Below are 27,322 nucleotides of genomic sequence, written 5' to 3'. Positions count from 1 at the left end.
CTGTGTCCTGAGGTGTATGCAGTGTCCCGAGGGTACCGAGACACTCGTCAATGAGGGGAGATAGACGGATTGAGGGCAGAACGTCGAGCAGGAATGAGCTTCAACGCGAAGCGCAGACAATGTAGGAAATGTTAATTATTGTGATTAGTGCTCGCTCCCGCTGCAGCCTGCAGCTCTAAGCAGGATGGCTGCCCACCCCCACACACCACACCACACACACACACCACACCACACACACACACAATTTATTTTATCTCCATGAGGATTCCTGCTCTCCTAATCACATAGAGAGGCAAAGCGAACGTCACTTCCTGCTTCAGCACTGTACCAGAGATTTTCATCCACCATTTATTTCCCCATAGACATTTGGTCAAATGCATATAAGAAATTGTTTTACTTGTTCAAACCAAACGGTTCAGATATATTTGGAAACAGGAGAGACCACATACCATTTCATTCAGACTAAAAGGTAAAAAAAAGTTTAAAGAAAACATTTTTTCGATTTTGTTTTTAGTTTTGGTCCGAGTGAAATGTTCTGTGGTCGCTCTAAGAATCAATGACATTTGCAGACAAAATTTTATAAATGGATAGATATTTGCGCAGCTATAAATATAGAGCTCAAACCTCACAGGTGACTTATCTCCCACTTTAACAAATAACATGTCAATTGACATTCTGTAATAATAAAGATATTCATATATAGTGCTGCTGTTTATTTGTTCTATCTTGTTATACTTGTTTCAAAACAAACCACTGTTGTTGCTTCTGTAAACATAAAATACATCACTTCTTGTGCAGCAGAGGATTTTTCCCAGGAAAGAGGGAGGAGGCATGATTTGCGCATTCAGACGTCCATATTGTTTAATAGAAGTTGTTAAAAAAGGGAGTATTACCCTTTCTCTGTGTCATTGGTAACACAGTGATGGTTGAACGTTCCAAACATCTGAACACCCAGAATCCCATAGAGAAGGAGAAAGAAGAGCAGGAAGATAGTCACACTCCAGATCTGTTCCCCTGATCGCCTGGAGAGAGAGCGAGAGAGAGAAAGGGAGCAGGCACACAGTTATCCATATATTGTGGCAGTGGTATTTAAGAACAATGGTCGGTAATGAGAGCTTCATACTTGAGAATGTTGGTGATGCGGGAGCGAGGAAGCTCGAAGCGGAAGTAGATCCTGAAAGCCCGGATCATGATGAGCGCCCTGGGGATTCTCAACATTCCCCATGGAGACATCTGATCCACCAGCTCCACTATCTCAAACATCTACGACAAAGACAGAAGGATGATTTAATAACTAGCAAATGACAGCTACTAAATCGCCTTCTGGCAAAACTGTGCAAATGTCAGCTGCTCAAAATGGCAAGTTAGTTGCAGAAACTTAGACCATGATGCAATGTAGGCTACCTGCAGCACCAGAGACACCCAGATGAAAAGCACCATGATTCCGTCAAACATACACCAGCGATCCTTCCCATAGGAGTTCTCCCCCTGGGCAGAGAGAGAGAGGGAGGGAGGGAGGGAGAGAGAGACAGAGAGGGAGACAGAGAGAGAGTGAGAGAGAGACAGAGATAGAGAGATAATAGAGGGAGAGATGTATGAATGTATATACATGATGTGGTGTGTACAAGTGTGCCACCGCCACCTGGTCTGAAGGAGGCATTTTCTGTGAAAAAGAGGTAGCAATACACAATAGTCTGGGAAACGTTCTGTCTCTTCCAATGTTGTGAGACTGAGCATCATTCTCAAACAGCTCCACTTGCATGATGATAAACAGAACAAATAATAAGAATCTGAAGTGTGAACAAACTGAACACACATATATGAGCACAATTTATTACCACTAGGTGGTCTGCTAGACAGGCTTCCACAGGATGAAAGGCTGCAAATGGGAGGGTGCGCTCTGGAACACTTTACAGATAAGGACCTTGTTTGGTTACACGCTAACAAGCGCAAACGCATGTGATTAGTTAACAACACTGCTGCAGAATGTTTGTCTTGTGCAGGAAATTACAAAAAACAGAGGCTAATTTGTGCGACTTCCTAGTGTTAATCACTCTCTCTGTCTCAATCCCAAGATAGCTAACGTTTCTAGGTAGGAACTTTTCAAGTTAAAGTAGGCAGACTACGGTCTCACTCTGCTAGGACAAGGACACATAAGCTGTTTCTAAACATGCACTGAACTCCTACTCCTACTAGCTTGTGCTCCTTTCTAGCCTACTGTGCCTCGTCCTCTTCCTCCTCATCACTCATTTCTGCTGTCCGCAGTGCTCATTTCTAGCCTCTACATCCTCTTCCTCCTTATCACTCCTCCTTATGACATCATCAGTGACTGATGTCATCAGTGATGCCATACATAGGCATTGTGACATCATCAGTGATGTCATAAATTCAGTCACACACACAAGGCTATAGTTCAGTGATGTCACTGATGGCATCACTGAGTGCGTTTACATGCAAACAATAAACGGATAACAGAATAATCAGGTAACTGGCAATAATCTGATGTCCGGTCAGGTATGTTGCGTACAGCAAGGGGCATTAGGTAATAGGGGTAGAGTGTAACACAGTATGGTGTCAGGTATGTTGCGTACAGCAAGGGGCATTAGGTAATAGGGGTAGAGTGTAACACAGTATGGTGTCAGGTATGTTGCGTACAGCAAGGGGCATTAGGTAATAGGGGTAGAGTGTAACACAGTATGGTGTCAGGTATGTTGCGTACAGCAAGGGGCATTAGGTAATAGGGGTAGAGTGTAACACAGTATGGTGTCAGGTATGTTGCGTACAGCAAGGGGCATTAGGTGGGTAGAGTGTAACACAGTATGGTGTCAGGTATGTTGCATACAGCAAGGGGCATTAGGTAATAGGGGTAGAGTGTAACACAGTATGGTGTCAGGTATGTTGCGTACAGCAAGGGGCATTAGGTAATAGGGGTAGAGTGTAACACAGTATGGTGTCAGGTATGTTGCGTACAGCAAGGGGCATTAGGTAATAGGGGTAGAGTGTAACACAGTATGGTGTCAGGTATGTTGCGTACAGCAAGGGGCATTAGGTAATAGGGGTAGAGTGTAACACAGTATGGTGTCAGGTATGTTGCGTACAGCAAGGGGCATTAGGTAATAGGGGTAGAGTGTAACACAGTATGGTGTCAGGTATGTTGCGTACAGCAAGGGGCATTAGGTGGGTAGAGTGTAACACAGTATGGTGTCAGGTATGTTGCATACAGCAAGGGGCATTAGGTAATAGGGGTAGAGTGTAACACAGTATGGTGTCAGGTATGTTGCGTACAGCAAGGGGCATTAGGTAATAGGGGTAGAGTGTAACACAGTATGGTGTCAGGTATGTTGCGTACAGCAAGGGGCATTAGGTGGGTAGAGTGTAACACAGTATGGTGTCAGGTATGTTGCGTACAGCAAGGGGCATTAGGTGGGTAGAGTGTAACACAGTATGGTGTCAGGTATGTTGCGTACAGCAAGGGGCATTAGGTAATAGGGGAAGAGTGTAACACAGTATGGTGTCAGGTATGTTGCGTACAGCAAGGGGCATTAGGTAATAGGGGTAGAGTGTAACACAGTATGGTGTCAGGTATGTTGCGTACAGCAAGGGGCATTAGGTAATAGGGGTAGAGTGTAACACAGGGGAACAAGCACTTAAGAGTCTGAGGTTAATGTGACCAAGACAAGTCCTGAGTGATTGCTGGGGCTTTCCAATGATTATTGATTCAGGCAAATGCCATTTCATCAATACAATCAATCATCCTGATGTGAGACTTGACAAGCTGTTGATGCTGATATTGACAGAGCTGAATTTCATCCACACACACACACACACACACTAAAAATATTATATTTCCTTTTACACATGGATGATAAACTTTAAGAGGTTTTATCGAATCCCAAGAATGAACAGAAATGTTCAGATCTGCTGTTTCCCTGGTCTGTGCCTGTTCGATGCCTCCCTGTTCGTATGTGCTCGTTATCCATGACTTGCCAATTAAGCTGTCCACACTTTCTATAGCAGTAATTAAAGGCCTTTCATCTACCAGCTGCCTATTTCTGGAAGCTTGTGTGGGGCATTATCTGTCTTCCCCTGATTCCAATTGTGTTGATTGATCAACTGGCAGGGTTGAGATTAAGGGTGTGATTAAAATCAGAGGTGGTGCACAAAGGCCACACCTTCGACCATATAGCCTGAGATGATGGACAGACATAAAAATAAATAAAAAGAGTGAACTATAAACACAACGAGCCTGCTTGTGTCACATTGCAAAATGTCACTTTCCAGAGATGCCCTTTACCTTCTATTGACAACTTTGTAACTGAAAATATGTTCTCCAATGTAATTACAGCAGAAATTATGTTTTCTCTAGCATGCCTGCCTTTCATCCCAAAAGAAATATTTTAAACCCAATAATACAGTAGAATGCATGTTTAGAAATATGTAAATGGCTTGACATTTGTGTGTATAACAATGTAATAGAACACCCCATTATTTAGCCACGTAGAACACCAGCGATATTTGCTGAAAAGTAAGAACCTGAAAACAGCAGCTACCTTGATGATTCCTCTGATGTGCATCTTGGCGATCATCTCGGCCGTGTAGAGCAACATGAGCGTGAAGTCCAGCGTGAAGGTCACATACTGCAGCGGGGGGTAATGCTCGAATGTCTTCGGGGTGTTCATACACATAGAGATGACGCTGATGATGGCACAGGCCCGCAGCAGGGTGTGCACCCACTGCAGGGAGAGGAAGGAAAGAGGGCTGAGAGTGACGTGGGACAACGGCTACTTTCATTAAAAGAAAGCACTGATGGTATCGAATAGGGATGGGCATTTCTAGCAAAAACACTATTCGAAATTCGCTGGCCAAATTCGAATTTAATTCGAAATTTGAAAATAAAAATAAAAATGTAAAAAAAAAAAAAAATGTATTTTATTTTTTATTTTTTTGTGAGTGAAATGTTGCATTGTCTCCCCTGATTCTAAGTCTACGGCTTTATTAATTCATATAAAAAGCTTCTGCTGTGGATTTTTAGCTCAAACAAGCATTGCACCACTGAAGTAAAGAACATGTTACATGACATTGACATTTTCGAAAATAAAAAACAGTTTTGACAATCATGAGTGGTTCATTAAATATTTAGTAGGCTCAGGTCTGAGTGCCAAAGGGGTGCCAAAGTCACCCCCTCTCCCTCTTCATGGGATTTCATCCGCCATTCATTTTTCCATAAACCTTGCTTAGAATGCTTATAAAAATTGTTTTACTTGCTCAAACCAAGCGATTTGACTATACTTAGAATCAGGGGAGACAATGCAACATTTCACTAAAAAAAAAAAAAAAAAAAAAAAAAAAAAAAAAAATTCGAATTTCGAATTTCGAATTTCAATAATAAAAGTCGACCTTGATAATAACAACGATTATTCGAAAATTCGAAATTCGATGCCCATCCCTAGTATCGAAACTGTTGCAAATGAATAATGTATCCGTTGAAATGTTTCAATATTGATACTTATCGATACTATCAATACCTGTTGCAAATGAGTATTGTATCCGATTCAAATTTTCAGTATGGATACTTTTCCATACTATCGATACTTTTGACAACCCTAGAACTTACCAGTGTTCTAGCTGTATTTGCCTTTAGCCACTTAAGCCCCAAACGCACAGGGAGCGTCAGATCCCAGCGTTTGGAAGCCCACCCATTGTTTTAAACGGCCGAACACGCACCAAGAGCGTTCTGACGCGCGTCAAACTGCCTTGACGCCCGTACTCCAAACCTGTTTCAATTTTCGAGTGTCAAACGAGGTTCCAGCAACGACCAAAGCCTCTGAGCTCCACCCCCCTCCCTCTCTGCCCACTTCCATCCCCGTCTCTGTCTCGATAAGTGCTCACAAACAAATCTCACGGCAGTTTAAATACAGCAGGCATTAATACGCTACACTAGCAAGACTACAACGTGAGAATAATGTTCTAAACACATCGGCTAGCAAAATATAGCCTATCCCTGGATGTGATGATGAAATTAGATAAGTTTGGACAGAATTGCATAATTTCCCCCCGCAGCGCTGCTTTTATTCTCTCTCCCGCAGTTCATGTTTAGAAGAGGCTTATGACAGGGGCTCAAAACTACGGTATAACAACTTTTTTTTAATGGGTCAATTGTGCCTGATTACATATAAATTAGTGGCCTTTTCCCCCAAAAAGTGATGGTTCTGTCATTCTGTGGTGTATACATTTCAGATCTGACGCTTGCAGTGCGCTATAGGGGCAGAAATTGACGCACGTCAAATGACGAGCGTCGAGATTCGCTCCCTGTGCGTGTCGGGCTTGCGTCATTATATCCACATTGCTGATTATTATTTATCAAAAATCTCATTGTGTAAATATTTTCTGAAAGTACCAATAGTCATCCCTACAATATCGTTGATATCGAGGTATTTGATACAAAATATTGTGATATTTGATTTAGTCCATTTAAAAGTAATTACAGTGGAAGCCTATATTCTGGTCAGCTAAGACACTCACTGGTTTGTTGATCCAGAAGATGTCGGCACTGTCTGTGAGGGTCTCGTCTGGCCCAAAGTCGGTCATGGGCTGGGCCTCGACCCGCGAGCTCTGTTTCCTCTTCAGCATGCTGGGACTAGCCGTGCTATACAGAGAGTGGATCTGACAGAGAGAGGGACATGGACCACAGTGACCAAAGCTAACAGGACAACAGGAGAACACTCTGGCTGCATCCAAGTCTGAGCATCTGCAGTACCACTTTTTGTAAATCGATTAGAATCGAATTAACAGAGTTTTCTGTTCACTCAAAGCACACACAACAGCAACACATTAACAGTAACAGACTGTCAGTGGCAGACTGTTGGCAGTGCAAATCTGCACGATAGCAAACAACTGTAAAAAGCTTAGCTGTACTGTACCAAAGAGTAAATATAAGATAAGTAAAATATCATTCATTTTAGCATTCAATTTCTTGTAAACGATAATATAAAATAAACTGTGTATGAGCGATGCCTTCTGGGATTGCCTTAAGCTACAGTAAAATATTCTATGTTGTGCATCCTGCAAAATTAACTACCCGGACTTGAATTGCCAGAACTTTCAAATCACTGCACTGTTGAATGGCCACCCACCGTGATACACAACGTAGCACACACACATGGAACACAGGACGAGTGTATTCACATTGGAACAGCTTCAATAACTTACCTTGAGGGAAGATCGCACATGATCTTCACCCTAATATGAATGCCAAGGTGCCAGTAGACTATACTGTACAGCCTACGGTGTGTGTGTGTGTGTGTGTGTGTGAGAGTGTGTGTGTGTGTGTGCGTGTGTGTGTGCGTGCGCTTGCTCATATAAAGGAGAGAGAAAGAATACTGTAAAAGCTGTTTCAACATAAGAACACAGGAAGAAATGACACCCTTCAATGGAGACACAGTGCACATACCAAAGGGAAAAGTAAAGCTGAAATTGCTCCAGCACTGCACATAGCATGCGATCAGGCATACCCTGTAAATAACACACAACAGTTAGTCAACATCATGGGCATATATGGTGTACAGTACACTACCAACATCTACAATACGCTCATAGAGACAGGAACGCCCACCACGTCTGACATCAAGGCATATATGATGTGACTGAGCGGTGTTGTGGAGGAGGATGGGGCAGAGGAGGACCACGGGACTCACTGTGAGGCTCCTCATTGGTGCGCTCATCCCCAGGTCACAGAGGGGTGGAGAGACCAACCAGAGAGAGGGAGAGAGAGAGACAGTGTAGAGAGGCAGGAGGCAGAAGGTCCTATAGGCCCAGAGGTCCTGTGGCAGCGGTCAGTGGGAGCAGTTAAAAGAGGAGTCAAGAGAAGTGAAAGAGACACGACAAAAACAGCTTCAGTATCACAGGTTGTATCAAGCAAGACAGCACTGCTGTATTATCAGAGACACCCCACCGCCAATAATAAGAAACAATACTCTTCCGGTCTCCTAAATGGGCGTGGTCATCAGCTTGTGATTGGCTGTCTGTCAATGGTATGAAACTTAATTGGCTGACAAGTCTCCTAAGTGGGCGTGGCAGTGGCGAACCCTACATGTCACAGATACAAGAAGTGACTGGAAGATGGGGTGTCTATTATTGTCTAATATTTTTTATTGCCACACATGGCAATAAAAAAGTATTCAACTTGGAGTAGACGGTGTCTCCTTTTTTGACAATTTACCTGTTCAGGATCCAGCACCCACTTGTTAGAATATTCATGAGTTGAGCGCGTTTTATTTGATTTTCTTGTCTGCTCTCACCAAGAAAAGAAACTGCATGTACCCTAAGCCCCATGTAGTCAGACACAATTTCCAATGTAATTACACTTAGCATAGCGTATGCTGAAAGAGATTTGAAGAACAGCGAAACAAAATTACAGGGTATTGAAGTGCTATAATGTGGGAGTAAGGTGGCAAAGCCTGCAATTAGTTTCTCATTAAAGAAAGGACATATTCTTCGTCACAGGCAGGAGTACTGTACTGTACTTAGATTGTGCAAACTTTCTTGGTTGGAGTTTGTTTCACTCCTGAGTGTGCAGAGTTCCATCGTCATTATAGCAGACTGCAGAGCACAAGTTCAACTGAAGATGTGGGCAGAACATTTCTACTGTTCTGTGATTCTCTATTACACCTTTGAGTGCAACTGGGCCCCGGCTGAGCTTGGTTCACATTTGTGAAAAGGAACAAGGCTCTCAAGCCTTCAAGCCAAATACTTAGTGCAGTATTTGAGGGCATACTGTGTAGGGCTGTGAATCTTCACTGGCCTCACGATTCCATTACGATTCATCTGTCAACGATTCGATTCGATTCGATGATGCATCACGATGCATCTCGATACAGCTCCAACAGTATTGCACCTCCACGTATCACATCCTCAATTTTCTGTATTATTACTGCACATGGCTACTTTTTCATCAATTAATACAAGCAGTCAGATAAATATCAACTCCCTTTTTTACTTAGAAAGTGCTTTAAAATCTGAATGTCAATAGAGATTTAAACATAAACGATTCAACGATTCATCTGTCAACGATTCGATTCGATTCACACGTCCGCATCGTGATGCATCGATTATACGATACATTTTGACACCGCTAATACTGTGACCCCAATAACCCCCATAATTCAATGAAAATTTGGTGGAAAGATTTACTGCATAGCAACATCAGCAATGACTGGAAGGCTGTCTCTGTGTGGATCAATACAATGTTTGTGGGGAAATTGACATGCAAGAGTATTATATTATCAGTTCTGAGATGGAGAAAACATATGATTGGGTCATATATGACCAAGAAATTATCCAGATCACTTTCATAGCCACCACACATCTCACTACTAGAATAAGGCGGAGGTGTCCGTGGCGCGCAATTGCTTGCTTCAAACATGTGCAGTTGAGCACGCAAAGCTAGAAATGAGCATGCGGGGCGCAATAGATGATAATATATTATAATAATATTTCTAGTTCTTGTATTCAGAACTGTAAATGAATAACAAATGCTGGGTTCAGTCAGTGGTTTACCCCATTAAAACACCTTTCCATGGTTGTTTTGTTTGCATGGGGAAAGCATAGCAAAGCCTTTATAAATTGTAAATATCGTCATTCAGTTGCAGCTAGGGATGGCTACCAAGCACCGATATTTAATTGGTACCGGCTCCTGATTGGCCGGTACCAGCGGTCCTGGATGTTGGGTGCTGCTATCTGTTTTTTCATTTTCGTTTTTTCATTTTTACCGTTCCCTAATGATGACGAAGCAGCGCCACCAGACGTTTGACGTTGCATGTTTACACTCCTGTCCTGTCACTACGCTTGCGGCAGGTTTAAAAGATTTAAAAGATCAGTAGAATATTTGGAAGAAAACTAGTTTCATGATAAGCGGCATCACACGACAGTGTCTGAAAGATAAAAGTGAGTGACTGCCCTGTGATGATGGGGAGGAAGTAGGAAGACAGAAAGCTCTGCCTCACGTTACAACGAACACTGAACCTGACCTATTTTCTGACAGAATATGATGTGGACTTTGAGAACTCTGAACACAGAACAACAATGAGTAGTAGTTGTAGTATCGATTGTGATCAAATGGATTGTGGCAGTGCTGCAGGCAAAATACAGTGAGCCATTCTGATTCAGAACTTTAATTCTCGTTTAACTTAAGTATTGCAGAAGAAAAACTGGGGGGGAGGGGGGGGCGGTCTATCTTTGAAAGCAAAAGAGCATTTTGGTCATCGTGGGAAGAAATGCACCGGCCTGGGACACTGGTGTAGCTTATGTGCAGCGCCTAGGGCTGCCTCACTATGGCCTTGCAGGCTTCCTTTAATGTCCAATAGCAAACCCATAGTGGGAAAATGCAATGGATTAGCTACCTCCCTTTGGGCTCTGTACACAACAGGCTGCTGGAGATGCATCGCCCAGTGGATTACACGAGGCCTATAGGCTACAACTGCAGATGTACCACTGCACTGACACATCTCAATCAGGAAATGCATGCCCTGCCCATATTGAGATTGGAAACTGGACGAATGACATCCACGGAGCCAAGGTTACTATGGAAACGGATGGGAGCTAAGGTGCTACATGGAGCACATATGCAAAATCACCCCGTTTTTACGACAATAAGGACACGCGTGGCTCTGAAAGAAGCCACAATGACGTGTGGCAGCCACAAATCGAGAGGACATACGATAATTGATCAAGGCCTACTCAAGCACGACACCAGCGCGTGAGGATGTCTCTACTTCCTGGAGAACACACTAGCAGGCGCGCAGAAGCAGCTGCGTCCTCGACACAGCATTCTGTCCAGCAAAATGTAAGCGCATTATCCGATGCAACGCTAGAGAAACATATGAATCACTTACGCGGTGTGTATTTTCCCTTATCAGCGGTGTGTCGTCCTGTTCGTGACATCAACTGTCTTCCGGTGTGTTGTGGTCGTGGGAGAGTGCGGGAGCGCGCAGCCTGCAATCACAGCAGCAGCACCAGTGGATGCAGCGGAGGCGCGCAGCCGTCCCCATGGTAACAGTGGAAGGTCTCACGCTGCTGCCTGCATCAGGTAATCAACAGTCAACCAAACTCTCGTTTGCCCAGGTGTTTTGGGTTGACTGTCAAAATGTTGAACTCCATTATAAACAAAATCACCTATATTTTTACATTTGTTTTACTGTATGCCTTAATTATTCTCAAGACCCTGTCCTCATAGCCTATAATAACAAATAATTTTGATGCTATATATAGGCTAGTTTGAATTCACATAATAGAGATTCATGTCATCTTAAAAATGTATAGAAACTATTACTTCAATGAGGTGGGTAAACATTTTTACTTTAGGTGTTTCTCCTCCACTAGGCCTATATCCCTGGCTGTTGGTTTATCTACATTATCCAACTGTCATAGTTTAGTTTATCTCAGAAAGAGGGAAAAAGGCAGAGTAGAAAGTAAACTTATTGTGCAGGCCATTGAGGCCTTATATAGCCTACTGTAAAATATTGAAGTAGCCTATTTAAGTGCAGTGCTGTGTCAGTTCAGAGCAGTGAAGAGTTCTTGCACAGTGAAAAGTGCGAGTTCCATTGTAGCCTGCTGTGTTTACTCATTCTGGATGTTCTATCCTCTGGCCTGGGCTTGTAACAACAGGGCGAAGGTGAACATTACCACAGTAGAAGAAGTCTGGGAACTTGTCTTTCCTAAACACATACTAAGTATTAAATAATCAGAGTTTCTAGCTCAGAATCAAATTCCACATGTTCTCAGGTCGCAATAGAGCCAGAACGTGGCAATAGGACGAATCAGTGTGACGTCACTTGACACCCAGAAATGCAGAACCCCGTGGCAGTTATTAGTATGAGTTGTGCCAAACAAACGTTAATATCTCAAAAACTATAGGCCTACTGTCACATCGCTTATATTTTGACATTCTGAGTGAGAGCAGAAGTAGCTCAAGAGTTTGATGTATAATTAATGCATATATATATTGGGCGGCTGTAGCTCAGGAGGCAGAGCGGGTCGTCCACTAATCGCTTTGGATAAAGGAGGTCGGTGGTTTGATTCCCACCTCCTCCAGTCTGCATGTCGAAGTGTCTTTGGGCAAGATACTGAACCCAAAATTGCTCCTGATGGTGTGCCAGCACCCTGCAGGTGTATGAATGGTTGAATGTACCTACTGATTGTAAAACGATATATAAATGCAGGCCATTTACCATTTACCATTTATATGCATGTCGTGTTAAAGTTGTGTGAACTGTCGCAGTTTTTAAAATGTAAACAGGGTCAGCCGGCTAGAGTCAGACACTCAAGCCTCCCAAAGCTCACACTCCATAGGGTTCCATTGCCGTTTCCACCCAGTGATGCGGTTTGTTCACCAAAATGCTGCTCGTCTGATCCCTCGCATTATTGCCACCCCAGTCTCCCATCATCCTTTGCTGGTCGCATGACTGTGTGACTCAGCCAAAACCTGTAGGCTACTTGTGGTTTCTGGTGGCTCCCAGACAGACCAGGTCCAGCGGCTGGGCAGGCACCTCCGGTGCGTCCCCTAGGCAGGCGGCACAGGTCCGCCCAGGTCAGCTGGGCATGGTACACTAATAAGCTCCGCGGTTGGAGAGACGAGAGGACAAGGCAACCATCGTTAGCATCCTGGAAGATAGCCAGGGCTTGGCCGTTGGAATAGCATCGTGCCCCGGTCCTCATCGCATGTTTATAGTTTACTACAACCGACAATAGCAACTTACCTGTACTTGTGGTTTATGTCCAGTAGATGTCACCACAGACATTTGTTATTTGGCAATAACAAGTTATTTGCTCTGAGACTGATGGTTTAAAATGTACACATTGTGGCATGAAAATGGCACAGTAAACTTTGAGAGGCGGCTGGATTCGCCGAGATTACGATCATGCGAGAATCCATCTAACCAGGCTTCAAGTGATGTGTTTGTGGGCTGAACCACAGTGGTGCCTGCCTTTGTCCAAACAGAACCACAGTGGTGCCTGCCTTTGTCCAAACAGAAGCACAGTGGTGCCTGCCTTTGTCCAAACAGAACCACAGTGGTGCCTGCCTTTGTCCAAACAGTTTCCAAGGACAGCTTCCCAGATGGTTTTGTGTGAACCATCTGGCGCGTCAGGTTATGATAATGGTGGTCTCACTTTATTTTTAGTTTATTCCTATCAACCTATGCATAATGCTAGCATCAGTATATTTACATTAGCCTACTTGTAAATTTACATTGAATACTATGGTATTGGTTTCTTGAATCCATCATGGAATAGTATTTATTGAATAAAACGAGAGTAAAATGAGAGTACAGTAGCTTATTTTTCCCAGTAGCCTATGACTGGGAAGTGTTCCCGTTTACTAATAATATACACACGCACGCAGGGCCGATTTTACCAACGGGCTTACCCGGGCTGAAGCCCGGGGCCCGGGACTTCAAGGGGCCCAAAAAAAAAAAAAAAATTGGGGGGACCCTTGATGGGTTTTTTTGGGCCCCCTGTCCAGGGTCTTCGCAAAAAATGTTTTTTTTACTGACGCCATTCAATTTTTTTTTGCAGAGTAATAACATCCACTGTGAGAGGATATCCCGCTATGCCGACCACTCGCAATGCCGACCTTAGGTTTAGGCGTGGGGGGTGGGAGAGGTTAGGTTTTGGGTTAGGGTCTGGGGGAGGTTAGGTTTAGGCGTGGGGGTGGGAGAGGTTAGGTTTTGGGTTAGGGTCTGGGGGAGGTTAGGTTTAGGCATGGGGGCTGGGAGAGGGGAGGTCGGAACAGCGAGAGGTCGGAACAACGACATGGAACCCTGTGAGAGGGCTCCCGAATTGATCGTGCTTAGGGCCTAGGGCTTAGAAAAGGAGAAGATACTGAATAATGACATCACAACAGTATAATCCTAATGTTGATTTAAAATGAGATATTCCTTTAAATACGGCTAAAAAAGGTTAAAAAAAAACACTCAAATTTTTTTCCGGCGGCGCAGGGGGGGGCCCTGCAGAGATGAATAGCCCAGGGGCCCATGAAGTGTAAAATCGGCCCTGCACGCACGCACGCACGCACGCACGCACACACACACACACACACACACACACACACACACCATCTCAGTAGGTAGGTTACTGGGCAAAAATTGGCTCCATGAGTTAATATGATACAGTAGATACATAAACTTCACTTTTCAGCATCAGATCCCACATCAAAAGATATAACTTTTCTTTCCCTTTTTACAATCTTGGCATTGTTTATCTCAGAATGGTCTGTTTTTCTACTTTCGATTGATTCTTTCCATCTACCTGACATGACATCACACCTACACAATCACTTTTTATTGCCATGTACTAGACTACTCAATTAGCCTGATGCTACAAGTAAATCTCAAGAGAAAGATGGTAAAACTTAAGTGGCTGGTTTGACTGCTAGTTCTGCTCCCAACTCTTTTACTATTCACTGTGAATTGTATTGAGCAACAGTGTGGAAGAAATCTATCAACCCTTCATTGAGATTACTGTATATATACTGTGTCTTTGCTCACATTATTACATTAGTGGCAATGGGAAGTACCTTTCCACTGTCATAGAAACAATATAATTGTAATTTATTCAAATGGAAATACCACTCAGTAATTAATAGCCGTGATAGACAGTCCAAACCTCTTCTTTTTATGGACATGAATAACGCTCTCCCAAAACGTAAAGGGATAGTTCACATTCTTTAAAGTCTTGCCCTATTTGGTACTTACCAATGATGATGTTGATTGTAGAGTTGTTTCTCAGCACCATCCATGCTGCTCCTCGTACAGTAGTCGCTCTGGAAAGTTGGGCAAAAACAAATGCAAGGTCAATGGGGTCACACTCCTGTGTACAAGCTGACTGAAGCTGACTGAAATGTACTACTGTGTGTGTGTGTGTGTGTGTGTGTGTGTGTGTGTGTGTGTGTGTGTGTGTGTGTGTGTGTGTGTGTGTGTGTGTGTGTGTGTGTGTGTGTGTGTGTGTGTGTGTGTGTGTGCACACACTGTGGATGATATTTTAGTGAGCCTCAGTCAGCTTGTACACATGAGCCTTGCATTTGTTTTTGTTTTTTATCTTTCCAGAGCTACTATGAGGAACAGCATGGATTGTGCTGAGAAATAATTCTACCAATTCAACATCATCATTGGTAAGTAGCAAATAGGGCTAAAAAATGCGAACTATCCCTTTAAGTGGATGATGGATCCTCCATTGCCAATTATCTTGGGTTTTACAAGCCATCTGGTTTCCACTGCCAAACATGGCACATGTCACAAAAGTCTGCTGTGTTGGATTGTCCTGTCTGTCAGCAAATGGGAGACTGTCTTTGTGGACTCACTGAAACATTGTCTGAACTTTTACATTCAAATAAATATGCTTTGAATTATGCTGGTGCTGTCCGCTCAGAATACATCAGAATATCATCTTGTGCACAGCTCATTCCCTGTTGCACGTTGGTGTGACATCACAGCTTGCTGTAGAGGGAGGGGTGGGACAAGATTTGCTCTCATTTATCAGTAACAAGATTAAAAGTATAACCACAGAAGAGAAAGAAGGAGGACGAAGAAGTGCAATTTGAAAAATAAAGAGCAGTCTGCTTCTAATTACATCTCTAACTGGTGACTAAACCTTTTGCTTTTTGGCCATTTTCCCCTCTGAGCTCCTGCCCAGGACTCTGTCTGCGAGTCAAGACTAATCAAAGGCACTTGTATGGAGAGCTGTTGGCCTCTGAAGGGTTTGAGCCAGTTCAGGCCAGCCCGCCGCTCCTTCTCTCCTTCTCTCCTTCTCTCCTTCTCTCCTTCTCTCCTCTTCCTTCCCTCTCACTCTCTCCCTCTGTCCCTTTTAGAGAGAGAGAGAGAACAAATTGAGAAATTCCTTCAAGCTACTTTACTTCAAGTTTCTGTGGGATATAAACATGCACACTGAGGCTTTGGTACAGTCCATGTTAGTGCCATTGCTTCTGATTCTACTCTCCACTGTCGAGGACACTTTGTTACAATCGGTGAGGTGAGTTGCCGCATAGCTTTGTGTATTTTCTTGTTTGTTTTGGGGTCGTTCAGAGAGTGAGACTGAACAGAGTGGTGCAGAGTTTTGCTGACAAAGAAAATGTTTGCAGAGTAAAATGTGGTGAAACTTCGGCATGCGTATAGTTTTGCGCTTTGTAGTTTCTTCATGCTGATTGACCTGCCAGCTGTCATAATACTGCATGCCAAGTCACAGGGTGAAAGATTTGCTTTTTCAATTTCCATGAATGCCATGGTAGGCTATAGCATGTTATTAAAATGAGCTATACATTTCAGCCCTTATGAAGGCAGTTTGCCCACACGCATTGTGTTAAGACAACTTGAGATAAAGGCTTTTTAATTCTAATGGAGACGAGTGCCTTGGATTATTTTTAGTAGGGCCCACTGCCTAGCTGTACTTTCTTATTTCATAAGGTATGTGTCTATTGCCATTTGGACACCACACAACTGACAAGAACTTCTATTGTTGCTACTAGTGTTAGGTATATTGTTGGGATTGTTGTTCCATATCCACAATGTTAAGAGAGCATCATTAAGGTCGAGGGTTTGGAGCAATGGGCGCAGAAGTGACATTTTGTCTGAAAATGAGTGTTATTACATGCTTGGAAATCCTTTGCTGAGCTCTGTCTGATGGCCAATAAAGTTTAAATTAAATCAGTCAAAATAGAATAAAAAGTGTCCAATATCTAAATATTCAATTTGCTGCAAAAAGGGTGTAACTGTACACTTTTTGTAGCAGCAGCTTTTTGTAGAATATCAGTTTTCTGAATCTTACTCTGTGAAATCATGAATTGTTTCAATAACTTTTCAAATAGAACAAGATGCAGCCATTTGAAGTTTTGTTTTTCCTCTCCTATAAAATTTGACAAATGTCACTCAAGTCCCTTTTGCTCTAAACCCTCTGTGGTTTTGTAAATAGAGGCTTGATCAGAATGGAGTGTGAAAATAGGAAGAATAAAGTGTTAGTCCAGAGCTGCTGTTGGTGAGAATATGAATGTGAAAGCTCCATCTCTCTTTGCCTTGGCCTTCACAATGCAGCCATGATGATGAGCATGCAGGACGCTAACTGTTGCCATATGATGCAGCTTGACTCAGCTGCAGAGCGGCCGTTTACTCAAAGCACGTGCACCGTGCCTGTGTGGGTGTGTGTGTGTGTGTGTGTGTGTGTGTGTGTGTGTGTGTGTGTGTGTGTGTGTGTGTGTGTGTGTGTGTGTGTGTGTGTGTGTGTGTGTGTGTGTGTGTGTGTGTGTGTGTGTGTGTGTGTGTGTGTCAGTTTATTGGACATTTGGACAATAGTGGCAAACCCAGATGAAGCCAGGTGATTACAGTGTTTCCAGATACTGATCCAAGCAATTTCCACCTTGTTTGCGTACTAATTATGTCATCAAAAATTTTAACAGTGTAAAAAAAGATTGAGTGTGAAACACAGTTTCTTGATTGAACTCCCCAAGAAGTGCGGACTGCGGAGCACATACTGGTTGTATCTCATTGGGAGTGACAGGAACACTTTGGAAATGTGTCTAGTATTCCCAAACAGGAAAGCGGCCTGAGAGGGCAGGAATAGAATGGAATGTCGAAAAGCGACCAAATGAAACAAATCTCAGTGAGAGTGAAAATAAAGCTCAGTAACAGCTGCTGGCAGTGCTGTTCCGGCAGGATCTGTCACCTCACGCTTCTAGACTACCTGCCGTCTGGTACTTATTTATGTGCACCCCATCCGGCACCTCTGGTGCCACAAAAGGCTTTTTTTTGCATTTATTTCTTTTCTTTAATAATCCAAATAGTTGACTCTTCCTTTTCCCTCCCTTCCAAAAACCTCATTAGCTTATTTCCATATGAAGACAGGTGATTACCCTATTAGAACATAGTAAGTGCAGAGTAATCAATTGCACATGTTATGTTGAGTGTCCAAAAATACTTGGTAATATAACTGGTTGACATGAAGAGCTGTAAGCCCCACATCAATGTGGGCATTTCAGAATCAAGTCAAGCCGAGTGTGTGCAGGTTGACTTCTAGCTGCATAGCAGGACCATGATATTCTTGTCATTTCATTATTCACTGAGATTATATCCTACTTTCAAAATAGATATCCTATGAAAGCATTTGTGTTGAATATTAACTACTCAAGCCAGAATGTTTCTGGTAAATGGTTACACTCACTGCAGTATCCTTGATTTGTTCATGTATGATTAAATATAAAGATATCTCACAGCCAAGTATATGGACATTTATATGTTGTGCACAGTGCAGTTATATCTTTAGTCCACTTCTTGAAGGTCAGGTTTGTAAAACAAAAACATTGTTAAGGACAATCAAATATTGAATAGGTCCCCAGTAGTCGGAGCTCTAAGGTCATATACGGTAGTCATTTAGTGGGGTGTAACCATTGACAAAATTCACGGTTTGGTTCGGTTTATTTATAATTTATTATTATTACAATTATTTATTTAAAAAAATCCACAGTCTAGTTTAGTTTACCATGATATCCTTGTAGAACACTTGTACTGTTCAGCAGTGAAAGATTGCGTACTGTATATTGAACCTAAAGCCTCGATACCTAAACGGTTCAATAGGAATATGCGTATTGTTACCTCTATCATTGAATGTTTAGGGCTGCTGTTAGCTCTACAGTAAGCTAGTGAGCAGCACTCTGCCTCCTCCTGTGAGATGTTCCCTCCACGCTGTCATGGATGAGGGTGGATGACAGACTGGCATGCAGCCTTATTAGGTTTTTAAGGAACATTCACATTTCACGTAAACCAGGTTTTTTGTTTTCACAGCTTCTACCTACACACGATAGACATGGCTATAGCACCAGACAAGCTTTGGGCAGTCGTTTCACCTTGCCTTAGAACCAATGCCCTTAGGAAAGCGGTCATGTACAGAACTGTGGCACTTTGGAATTATCTCCCCCATATCTCACTGTGGTCTCTAATAAGTTCACTTTAAAAAAATAAGCTAAGAGAAGCTGTCTTGAGTCAAGAACTCAGATTAGGTTCGACATAACCTTCCTTGATTAACAGACCTGCTATTTGAGTGACTAATTTTGTTTATGACCTCACTTTTTGGATTAATTTGATTAACTAATCTGCTATTTGAGTATTATGTATCTGACCTGCTGTCAACTTCTTCTGTTTATGACCTCACTTTTTGATTAATTGATTAACTGATCTGCTATTTGAGTATTATGTATACTGACCTGCTGTCAACTTCTCTTGTACAGCGACTAATTTGTTTATTTGTGGATGATTGTATGATTGTATGTTGATGTGGACCCCAGGAAGAGTAGTCTCCACTAAAGTTCAGACTAATGGGGATCCTTTTAAACAATAAACAATAAACAATAAACTGACTGGCGGTAACAGCGATCGACCGCTTGGTGTCCCGGGACCTCATCATTTACAAATGAAGCACTGGCTGCTGGGTTGTGCTCAAAGAGAGGTCCAGTTTGATTGTGTGCCGTTTGATTTATTACCATGATGCCTTCTACTCTGTTTTGTTGTGACCCGAAGCCTTTTTCTTTTTCTTGATACACCCCTACAGTTGCATTTCACCTGGCTGTGCTCTAACAACCACCTACTGAAATCATAATGCAAATACTCACCAGATTTCATTCACTTGAAAAAAATGAAATAAAGTACTGTGTTGTGTACCGTTCTTACTTGATCAAGGATAACCTCAAAGAAAAGCCCTTATAGGAAAAATAAGACCTTCTAGAACTTCATGAGCAAGACATTTTGTGTGCAGGCGCATTATGAGAATATGATTTACATTTTACTGTTATTATTTTTCTACCTTCTCTCAGCCTGAAGGTTGATGTGATTGCTCAGTTTTCTCCATATAAAGACTATATTCCTTCTTCACAGTTTTGCAGTGAAATGATCACCAACAAATTGGGTTATCCATTGGGAGGCTGAAATTAGAGCTTACTCCATGCTCAAAATAGTATGTGAATGAATGGTGAGAGAAATGACCTATACTGGGAGAGCATTCATAAATGTCTGACATTGAGTCACAGAAAAGCTTTAGAGACCATGATAAAGTGAGGGAGGATAGATGAGAGAGGAAGAAGACAGATAGATGGAGAACAGGAAGAAAAGGTCTGGTAATAATTAGATCAGCGAAACTTAACCTCCCCATCACCTTACACCTATAGGCTCGCTCTATGAGAGGAATTTACACACAATCACAATAAAGACTGGGAGCACGGGGGAATCCCCCACTGTGTATGGGGAAGCTGAAGTTGCCATGCATGTTTATTCGACTACTCATTTGTTTCACTCAATCATAGTCTCAGGTCCGGACTATAATATGGCACTGCAGGCTCCAGTCAACAAGGCCCTGCTTTTTGATACATGTACCACAATATAACAGTATCACAATAAAACAGTTTGCAACCCTCTGCAATACACAAAGTCATCAAAGGTTGTTTTTGCTTGTATTTTTTCTTCTTTTCCCCCCTCCATTTCATCCTCACTATCTGTAGGCTACATTAGACAAGATGTACCTAAATGGAACTGAACTGAAGTTAATTTGATCCCCAGCTAAATCGCCATTTGTATGTTGTTGTTGTCGTGTTGTTGTGGGGAGGGGAGCGCGGTGGTTTGTATTTTGATTGTATTGTAATTGTAATTTGGTTTGTGTATGAATGTGCTAATTGAAAAATTAATAAACATATTGTTGGGGGGCGGGGACAGTACTTGCTTGTCTTTTCCATTGGAAATGGCCATTGTTCTTCCACTTCCCAGAGAGGAAACAGCGCCCTCTCTGCTGTGGCTATGGGTGGAAACCCATAATTACACATCCGGAAGAACAGAAAATACAGGCTCTGGCATGACAAAAACGGCTCCGAATTGGAAACTACGCAATATTTAAGAACATGAATAGCCCGACTTGACGGACAACAACCATGTACAAGTACTGTTGTATTGTGACGGTCCGGATCTTAAACTACAGTATGATTGAGTGAAACGATAGTCGAATTCTGAGGCTACCATGCATGCACATAGACCTGCTCCTTTTTGATGAGATGAGAGTTTTGTGCTTACTGTTTCGGTCTTTGGTTCTATGTGGCTACAAAGTATTTACTCGACGTGACCAGGCTTATTTCTAAGAATAATCTTAATTTATTCTGTGTTTGTCTCTGCGGCCTATTCATTATTCAGCATTTGTCCTCTCTTCACCTAAAACGGTTCATATCTTGCAGCTGAAATAAACAACAAACGACAATACAGATGCCTTGCAAAATCCCATGTGTAGAAGATCTGAGCCCAATCACTCGCCTCTAAAATTCAAACAGACCCAGGTGGCAGTGCACTTGACCCTTGACCCACAGGGGTTTCCAAGGCTGCATAATGACTTGACCCTTGTCTCTTTTTCCCAGCCAGGCGGGTGGTGTGTGCAAGCTGTCGGCGGAGTCGTCCCTGCGCCGCTGCCGCACGCCCGATGGCAGGATCTGCAGTGGGAAGGGCCAGTGTGACTGCGGCGTCTGCATCTGCCAGGCCACAGACCCTGGGAAGTTCTACGGGCCGCGCTGCGAGTGCCACGACTGGGTCTGCGCTACGCATAATGGGAAAACCTGCAATGGTGCGTGCAATGATATACCTGACACATAACACCAGCAGATATTTTGGTCTGGTCCAGGCACGTGCCAGCACTCTCTTTATAGTGGCATATTGTGAAAACCAGATCTGACTGGCCAACAAAAATGCCAGTCAGGTGACTCTGCAGTTATATGTGTGCAGGCACATGGCTCCACACGTTTCAACCCAACTGGGGATCTGATGCGGTTTGTTAGTGTCAGTAAGTGATGTAGCAGATCTCCACACTCTGAGCTTGGACCGGAGAGGCTTGGCCGACGGACTCTCCAGCTGATGTTGATATCAGCTGCTGTCTCAGCCAGGTGCTGGAGGGAGAATGGAGTGTTTCATGCATCCAAAAATCTACTAGCTTTTGTTTAGGTGTTTAATATTCCACTTTGTTCCATTCATAAGAGCAATTTCACAGACACTGAGTGGATTTAACAGAGAACAAACAAACAGGTGCTTTACAAAGTGTTGAGTATTTTGGTCTCACCAGTATTCTTTTTTCTTCTTCTTTTCTTATTGACGGATCTGTGGGGGGGATATTGTCTTTTCTGAAGCCCGCGTCACCCAGATGACACGTCAAAGGTTGGTTATAGACAGCTGGTTGTTTGCGTACGTCATCAAGGCATTAGCTTTTGTTGGGAGGCACGGCTTTGAAGTTGACATTTGACGAGTTGTTCTCAGAGAGATGCACATCCGACACCAATCCATAAAGAGAGGCTGATGCACAGTGCTCTCAGAAACAAGCTGCCCCCGCCCCGGAGATGCTCTCCACTATGAGTGCACCGCTGCCGTCATTCGGTCGGCCTCAAAATGAACAGAAAATAGAGCCTCATACAAGAACAATAGACGTTTTATATGGATATAGTGGAGCTGGGTTTGTTTGGTTATTTCTAATTTTTAGGACTTTGAGCCTTGCCTTGCTGTTGAGCCTGCCAGACAGTGACACCAACAGGTGTGACACTGTCAACAGATGTGACACTGTCAACAGATGTGACACTGTCAACAGGTGTGGTAGTCTGACTGGGTTGAAGCAGCATGGTGGACTTAGCTCTCTCATTGGTGCCGACCATTTCAGTCGGTGCCAGATGGAAATCCCATTCGGCTCCCTGCAAGTTCTGCAATTGGCTCTGACCCGCTCTGACTGCGGCTGCGACCATATTTGCATTTCCATTCTACGCCCCCCGTGTCGAATCTGTATGCCTCTGCTGCTGTACGTGTTGAATCTGCCGAGCTCAAATGCCTGCGCCGCTGCCTTTGAAACAATAACAACAGCAGCGCTAGTCGCAAGCTCGTTGCTAGTCTATAGTCTTTAGTCTTTATTTAAGATCCCCATTAGCTACAGCAGAGCTGCAGCTATTCTTCCTGGGGTCAAACAACTTGCATAGTTTCAAGATATCAAACAACTTGCATAGTTTCAAAATTTACATTCTGTATAAAAATACATTCTGTACAAACGGTACAGTTTCGGATATTACATACATACATACATACATACATACTGTAGAAAACTGTATAGGTGGAAGTTACAGGTATGGCCTCAGCAAGTGGGACATCATGGTGGAATTAGGAGGACTCAGAGGAACCAATTGTAAGGGTTTTTATTCAAGCAAATCCCTTTGTAGATGGATAATCATCAGACAGATGTAGACAAGTTTGAACAGATGATTGAACCTAAAAGACAAACAAGATATTAACAAAGTATTCGAACAAACAAGAGAAAACAAATTCAGCTGTAAATGAATATAATAAAACTAATTCAAATCAAATACTTAATCAATATACAAAGGAAATAACACTAACTATAACAAACTTAACACTTACTTTAAATTATGCATCTGTATATTTGAAGACAAAGGGATTTGGCAGGAAAGGCCAAACCAACAGCCTTCCCCCAGCAGCGTAGATGGCAAACTGAGCCTGGTCTAATTAGTGTCCTCTTATACAGTCCAGGTGTGGCTGGTTAGAGTGCATCTAAGGCCTGCCCCCTCCCCCCCTCCTGAGAAGAGGGATAGGCTTTTGCACAGCCGCCCCTCAAATATGATATCATATTTGACAAATATCCTAACTTCTGGTAGGGTTAGTGGTTTCAGTGTCAGCCATTGGAGGGAGGGGCACTAGTCTTGCAACAGGTCTGATGTATGGTTTCCCTTTGATGGTGACCTCCACTGTACGGACGCGGCCATCCTCACTCGGAAGGAGCCGAGCTACCTTTCCAATCGGCCAGAGCCCTCTAGGTAGCTGTGGGTCTATTACCATAACTACATCAGACACTGCGAGACCCGGGGTGTCCCTCTGCCATTTCCGGCGGGTTTGGAGGCTGGGTAGGTAGTCCTTGATGAAACGTGTCCAGAAGTGGTCGGTTAGGATCTGGCTGTGTTTCCATCGCCTACGGCCCATAAGGTCAGACTCGGCATACACGGCCTGAGGGAGTGAAGCGTCCCGCCGCCCCATGAGGAGCAGATTTGGGGTCACAGGGTCCGGGTCAGCCAGGTCCGATGACACATATCCGAGTGGTTTTGAATTGAGGATGCCTTCGATTTCTATCAGCACGGTGTTAAGTACTTCCTCTGTAACCGTCTGTGCCCCCAGCACCACACGTAATGCCGTTTTAATAGATCTCACCTCCCTCTCCCACATTCCTCCAAAGTGGGGAGCATTTGGGGGGTTAAACCTGAACTTGATCCTCCTCCTTCCCAGCTGCTCCTTCAGTTCTGGGTTCAAAGCCGTGAAAGCATTACTGAGCTCCTTTGCCCCCCCCTTAAAGTTCGTCCCACAATCCGATAGGAGCTCGAAGGGTTGACCTCGGCGTGCTGTGAAACGTCGTAAGGCCATCAGGAAGCTATCTGTGTCCAGGCTGGTAAGGATTTCTATATGCACACAGTGCGTGGTGAGGCATTTGAACAGGAGGCCCCATCTCTTATCAGTCTTGCGGCCCAACTTTATGAGTAAGGGGCCAAAACAGTCCATTCCTGTTGACCAGAATGGGGGCTGAGTTAAGCGAACTCGGGAAGGGGGCAAATCCGCCATTTTGGGAACAATGGGTTTAGCTCTCCATTTCCTGCATTCGATACAAGTCCATTGGTGCCGCTTAATGGCCTGGCGGCCACGAAGAATCCAGTATAAACGTCTGATCTCTGCAAAGACCCTCCCTGGGCCTGGGTGAAGGAGCCGTGCATCATAGTCCTTTATTATCAGAAGTGTTACTGGGTGCTTGGGGTCAAGAATGATGGGGTGCATGGCTCCTGGTTCAAGTTCCTCAGCCAATCTAAGTCTGCCTCCCACTCTAATAAGATTTAGTTTGGCCTCAAACTGTGGGGAAAGGGATAAGAGACGACTATGGGCGGGAAGTTCCCTACCAGATTTAAGTGACTGGAAATCCTCAGGGATACTTTCCGTTTGGGCTTGTGAGATCAGAATTATTTCAGCTGTAGCCCGGTCAGGTGAAGGGGTCCCAGCAGGGGAGTGTTTGGTAGCATCCTGAAGCTGTTGGTATGTTGCCTCAACCAGATCTTGCCAGGTACCAAACCGGCTCGGGTCCGGTAGATCTGGGTGCTCATTTGTTTGGGTGAGGCCACAGAACAGGGGTTTCCTCAAATCTGGAAGTGGGTTGTTAGTAGGTGGTGGCTGAATGGGCCATTGCTTGGGGGCCAGACCCAGAAATGCCGGGCCTCTGTTCCATCTGTGAGGTTCTGCCAGTTCCATTACTCTCTTACCCCTTGTAATGTCATCAGCAGGGTTGTTACATGTATCAACATAACGCCACTGGTCAGGAGAGGTTAGGTCCAGGATCGCTGTGATGCGGTTGGCAACAAAAACTTGGTATCTACATGACTCTGACTGTAACCATGTCAGAACAACAGTAGAATCTGACCAGAGCACGGTTTTGTCGATAGGGATTGTTAACTCATTCTTAAGCAACTGGGCCAGCTGGGCTCCTGTCAGGGCTGCGGACAACTCAAGGCGGGGAATGGTGAGCTGTTTTTTGGGAGCTACCCGGGATCGAGCCATAACAAATGAAACATAAGTGCCTCCTTCTTCATCCTCCATCCTCAAATAAGCTACAGAGCCATAAGCTCTTTCTGAAGCATCACAAAATATATGCAATTGTCTCCGTTTTATGAGCCCAGGGGCATTGGACTCATACCATCTCGGGTATTGGACTTTGGCCAGGTCAGGCAGTTCACTCTCCCACTCCATCCATGCCTGCTGAAGTTTGCCCGGGGGTATGGGATCATCCCATTCTCTTTTCTCCATCCATAGCTGCTGGAGAAGGACTTTAGCTCTGGTGGTATAAGGTGTCACATATCCCAGGGGGTCATATTGAGTGGCAAGTACTTTGTATACGTTCCTCATGGTTAAAGCATTATACACCACTGGCCTATGTTTGTAGCCTAGCGTGTCTGATGCAAAATTCCAGCTCAGTCCAAGAGTGCCCTCTGTAGGCTCTGTTCGGTCCTGTCCCAGCCATCTCTCTGTACTGTTGGCTTGGGCCTCTGGTGGTAGATGGTCTACAACAGACTGAATGTTACTGGCCCACTGCCTGATGTCAAAGCCTCCAGAGGACAGTGTATCTCTCAGCTTGATAATCAATTCCTTGGCCTTTAGAGGACAAGGTAGAGAATGCAAACAATTATCTACATAAAAGGACTGGAGGACTATATTTGCAACATTACCAGGCTCTTGGTGGGCTTGTGCATGTCTTTGTACAGCATAGATGGCACAGCAGGGGCTGCAGGTTGTGCCAAATGGGAGGACTTGCCACTCATATACATCCGGAGGGTCTTCTCGCTTCATCTCTCGCCACAAGAATCTCAGCAGCGGTCTGTCTTCTGGTAGTAGTCTTATTTGATGGAACATGGACTTAATGTCTCCACTGATTGCCACTTGGTGCTGTCGGAAGCGGAGCAGCACTCCTAGCATCGACGGACCTAGTATTGGTCCTGGGAGGAGTTGGTCATTCAAAATTTGGCCTTGGTAGGGGAATGAACAATTAAAGACTATACGGAATTTTCCATTGTGTTCCACAATGTGGTGGGGGATGTACCAGGACTCTAGTGACTCGGATATCTGCTCACTAGTTAGTTTGGCAACATAACCCGCCTGCACCAACTTTTCGATCTCCTTTACATAGGTCTGAGCCAACTCCGGTTTCTTTCCTAGGTGGCGTTCAGTCTGGCGTAGGAGAGGCATCACTGACTCCTTAGGTGCATGTAGGGTTGGGACATCACGCCGGCGAAGGAGAGGTGTAGCATAGCGTCCAATTCCATCCATTTGTACTCTTGTTGTTTTGGCCTCCAGGAGTTTCATGGCCTCCACGTCCAGCTTGGACCTTGTTATCATTTTCTCATTTTGAAATGGGAGAACATCTACTTGCCAGAGCCTCTCCACATGGCGACTGAGTTCGGCACTGGGAGACCCAGTGGAGATAAAGAGAGCTTGGGCTACCTCTGAATGTCCCTGGAGGGAGGTAGGCCCTTGAAGTGTCCAACCCAGCTGGGTGTGGAGGGCTGCTGGTGCCCCTGGAGGACCTAAGCAGACTGGTTTCGTGGGAGTTATTAAGTGAGAATTGTCTGCTCCTATGAGAAGAAGGGGCTGCACCTTCTGGAAGGAGGGGAGGGGAAGGCCCTGTAGGTGGCGATATCGCTTTTTCAGTTTATCTACCGGATAGCTCTGTTCTACAAGGGACAGTTTCTCAG

General features: G+C 44.0%; 2 protein-coding genes across 2 annotated transcripts in view; one reads left to right on the top strand and one right to left on the bottom strand.

Annotated features, from left to right (window-relative positions):
- Positions 1-7,512, bottom strand: part of nalcn (sodium leak channel, non-selective) — a 151,915-nt gene extending 144,403 nt beyond the window's left edge. The window contains exons 1-6 of the mRNA XM_083638444.1: positions 7,451-7,512; positions 6,523-6,663; positions 4,551-4,733; positions 1,405-1,488; positions 1,124-1,263; positions 894-1,022 (exon numbers count right to left, since the gene is read on the bottom strand). Of these exons, the coding sequence (XP_083494570.1) occupies positions 894-1,022; positions 1,124-1,263; positions 1,405-1,488; positions 4,551-4,733; positions 6,523-6,663; positions 7,451-7,492 (719 nt within the window). The 5' untranslated portion in view covers positions 7,493-7,512. The remainder of the gene's footprint in view (positions 1-893; positions 1,023-1,123; positions 1,264-1,404; positions 1,489-4,550; positions 4,734-6,522; positions 6,664-7,450) is intronic.
- An 8,370-nt stretch (positions 7,513-15,882) lies between these two features.
- The window catches only part of itgbl1 (integrin, beta-like 1), a 78,449-nt gene continuing 67,009 nt past the window's right edge, over positions 15,883-27,322 (top strand). The window contains exons 1-2 of the mRNA XM_083638473.1: positions 15,883-16,020; positions 21,422-21,624. Of these exons, the coding sequence (XP_083494599.1) occupies positions 15,929-16,020; positions 21,422-21,624 (295 nt within the window). The 5' untranslated portion in view covers positions 15,883-15,928. The remainder of the gene's footprint in view (positions 16,021-21,421; positions 21,625-27,322) is intronic.

This window comes from Poromitra crassiceps, assembly GCF_964638095.1.
Source record: "Poromitra crassiceps genome assembly, chromosome: 6".
In the NCBI taxonomy this organism is placed as follows: domain Eukaryota; kingdom Metazoa; phylum Chordata; class Actinopteri; order Beryciformes; family Melamphaidae; genus Poromitra; species Poromitra crassiceps.
This window is presented reverse-complemented; position numbering and strand designations above follow the sequence as displayed.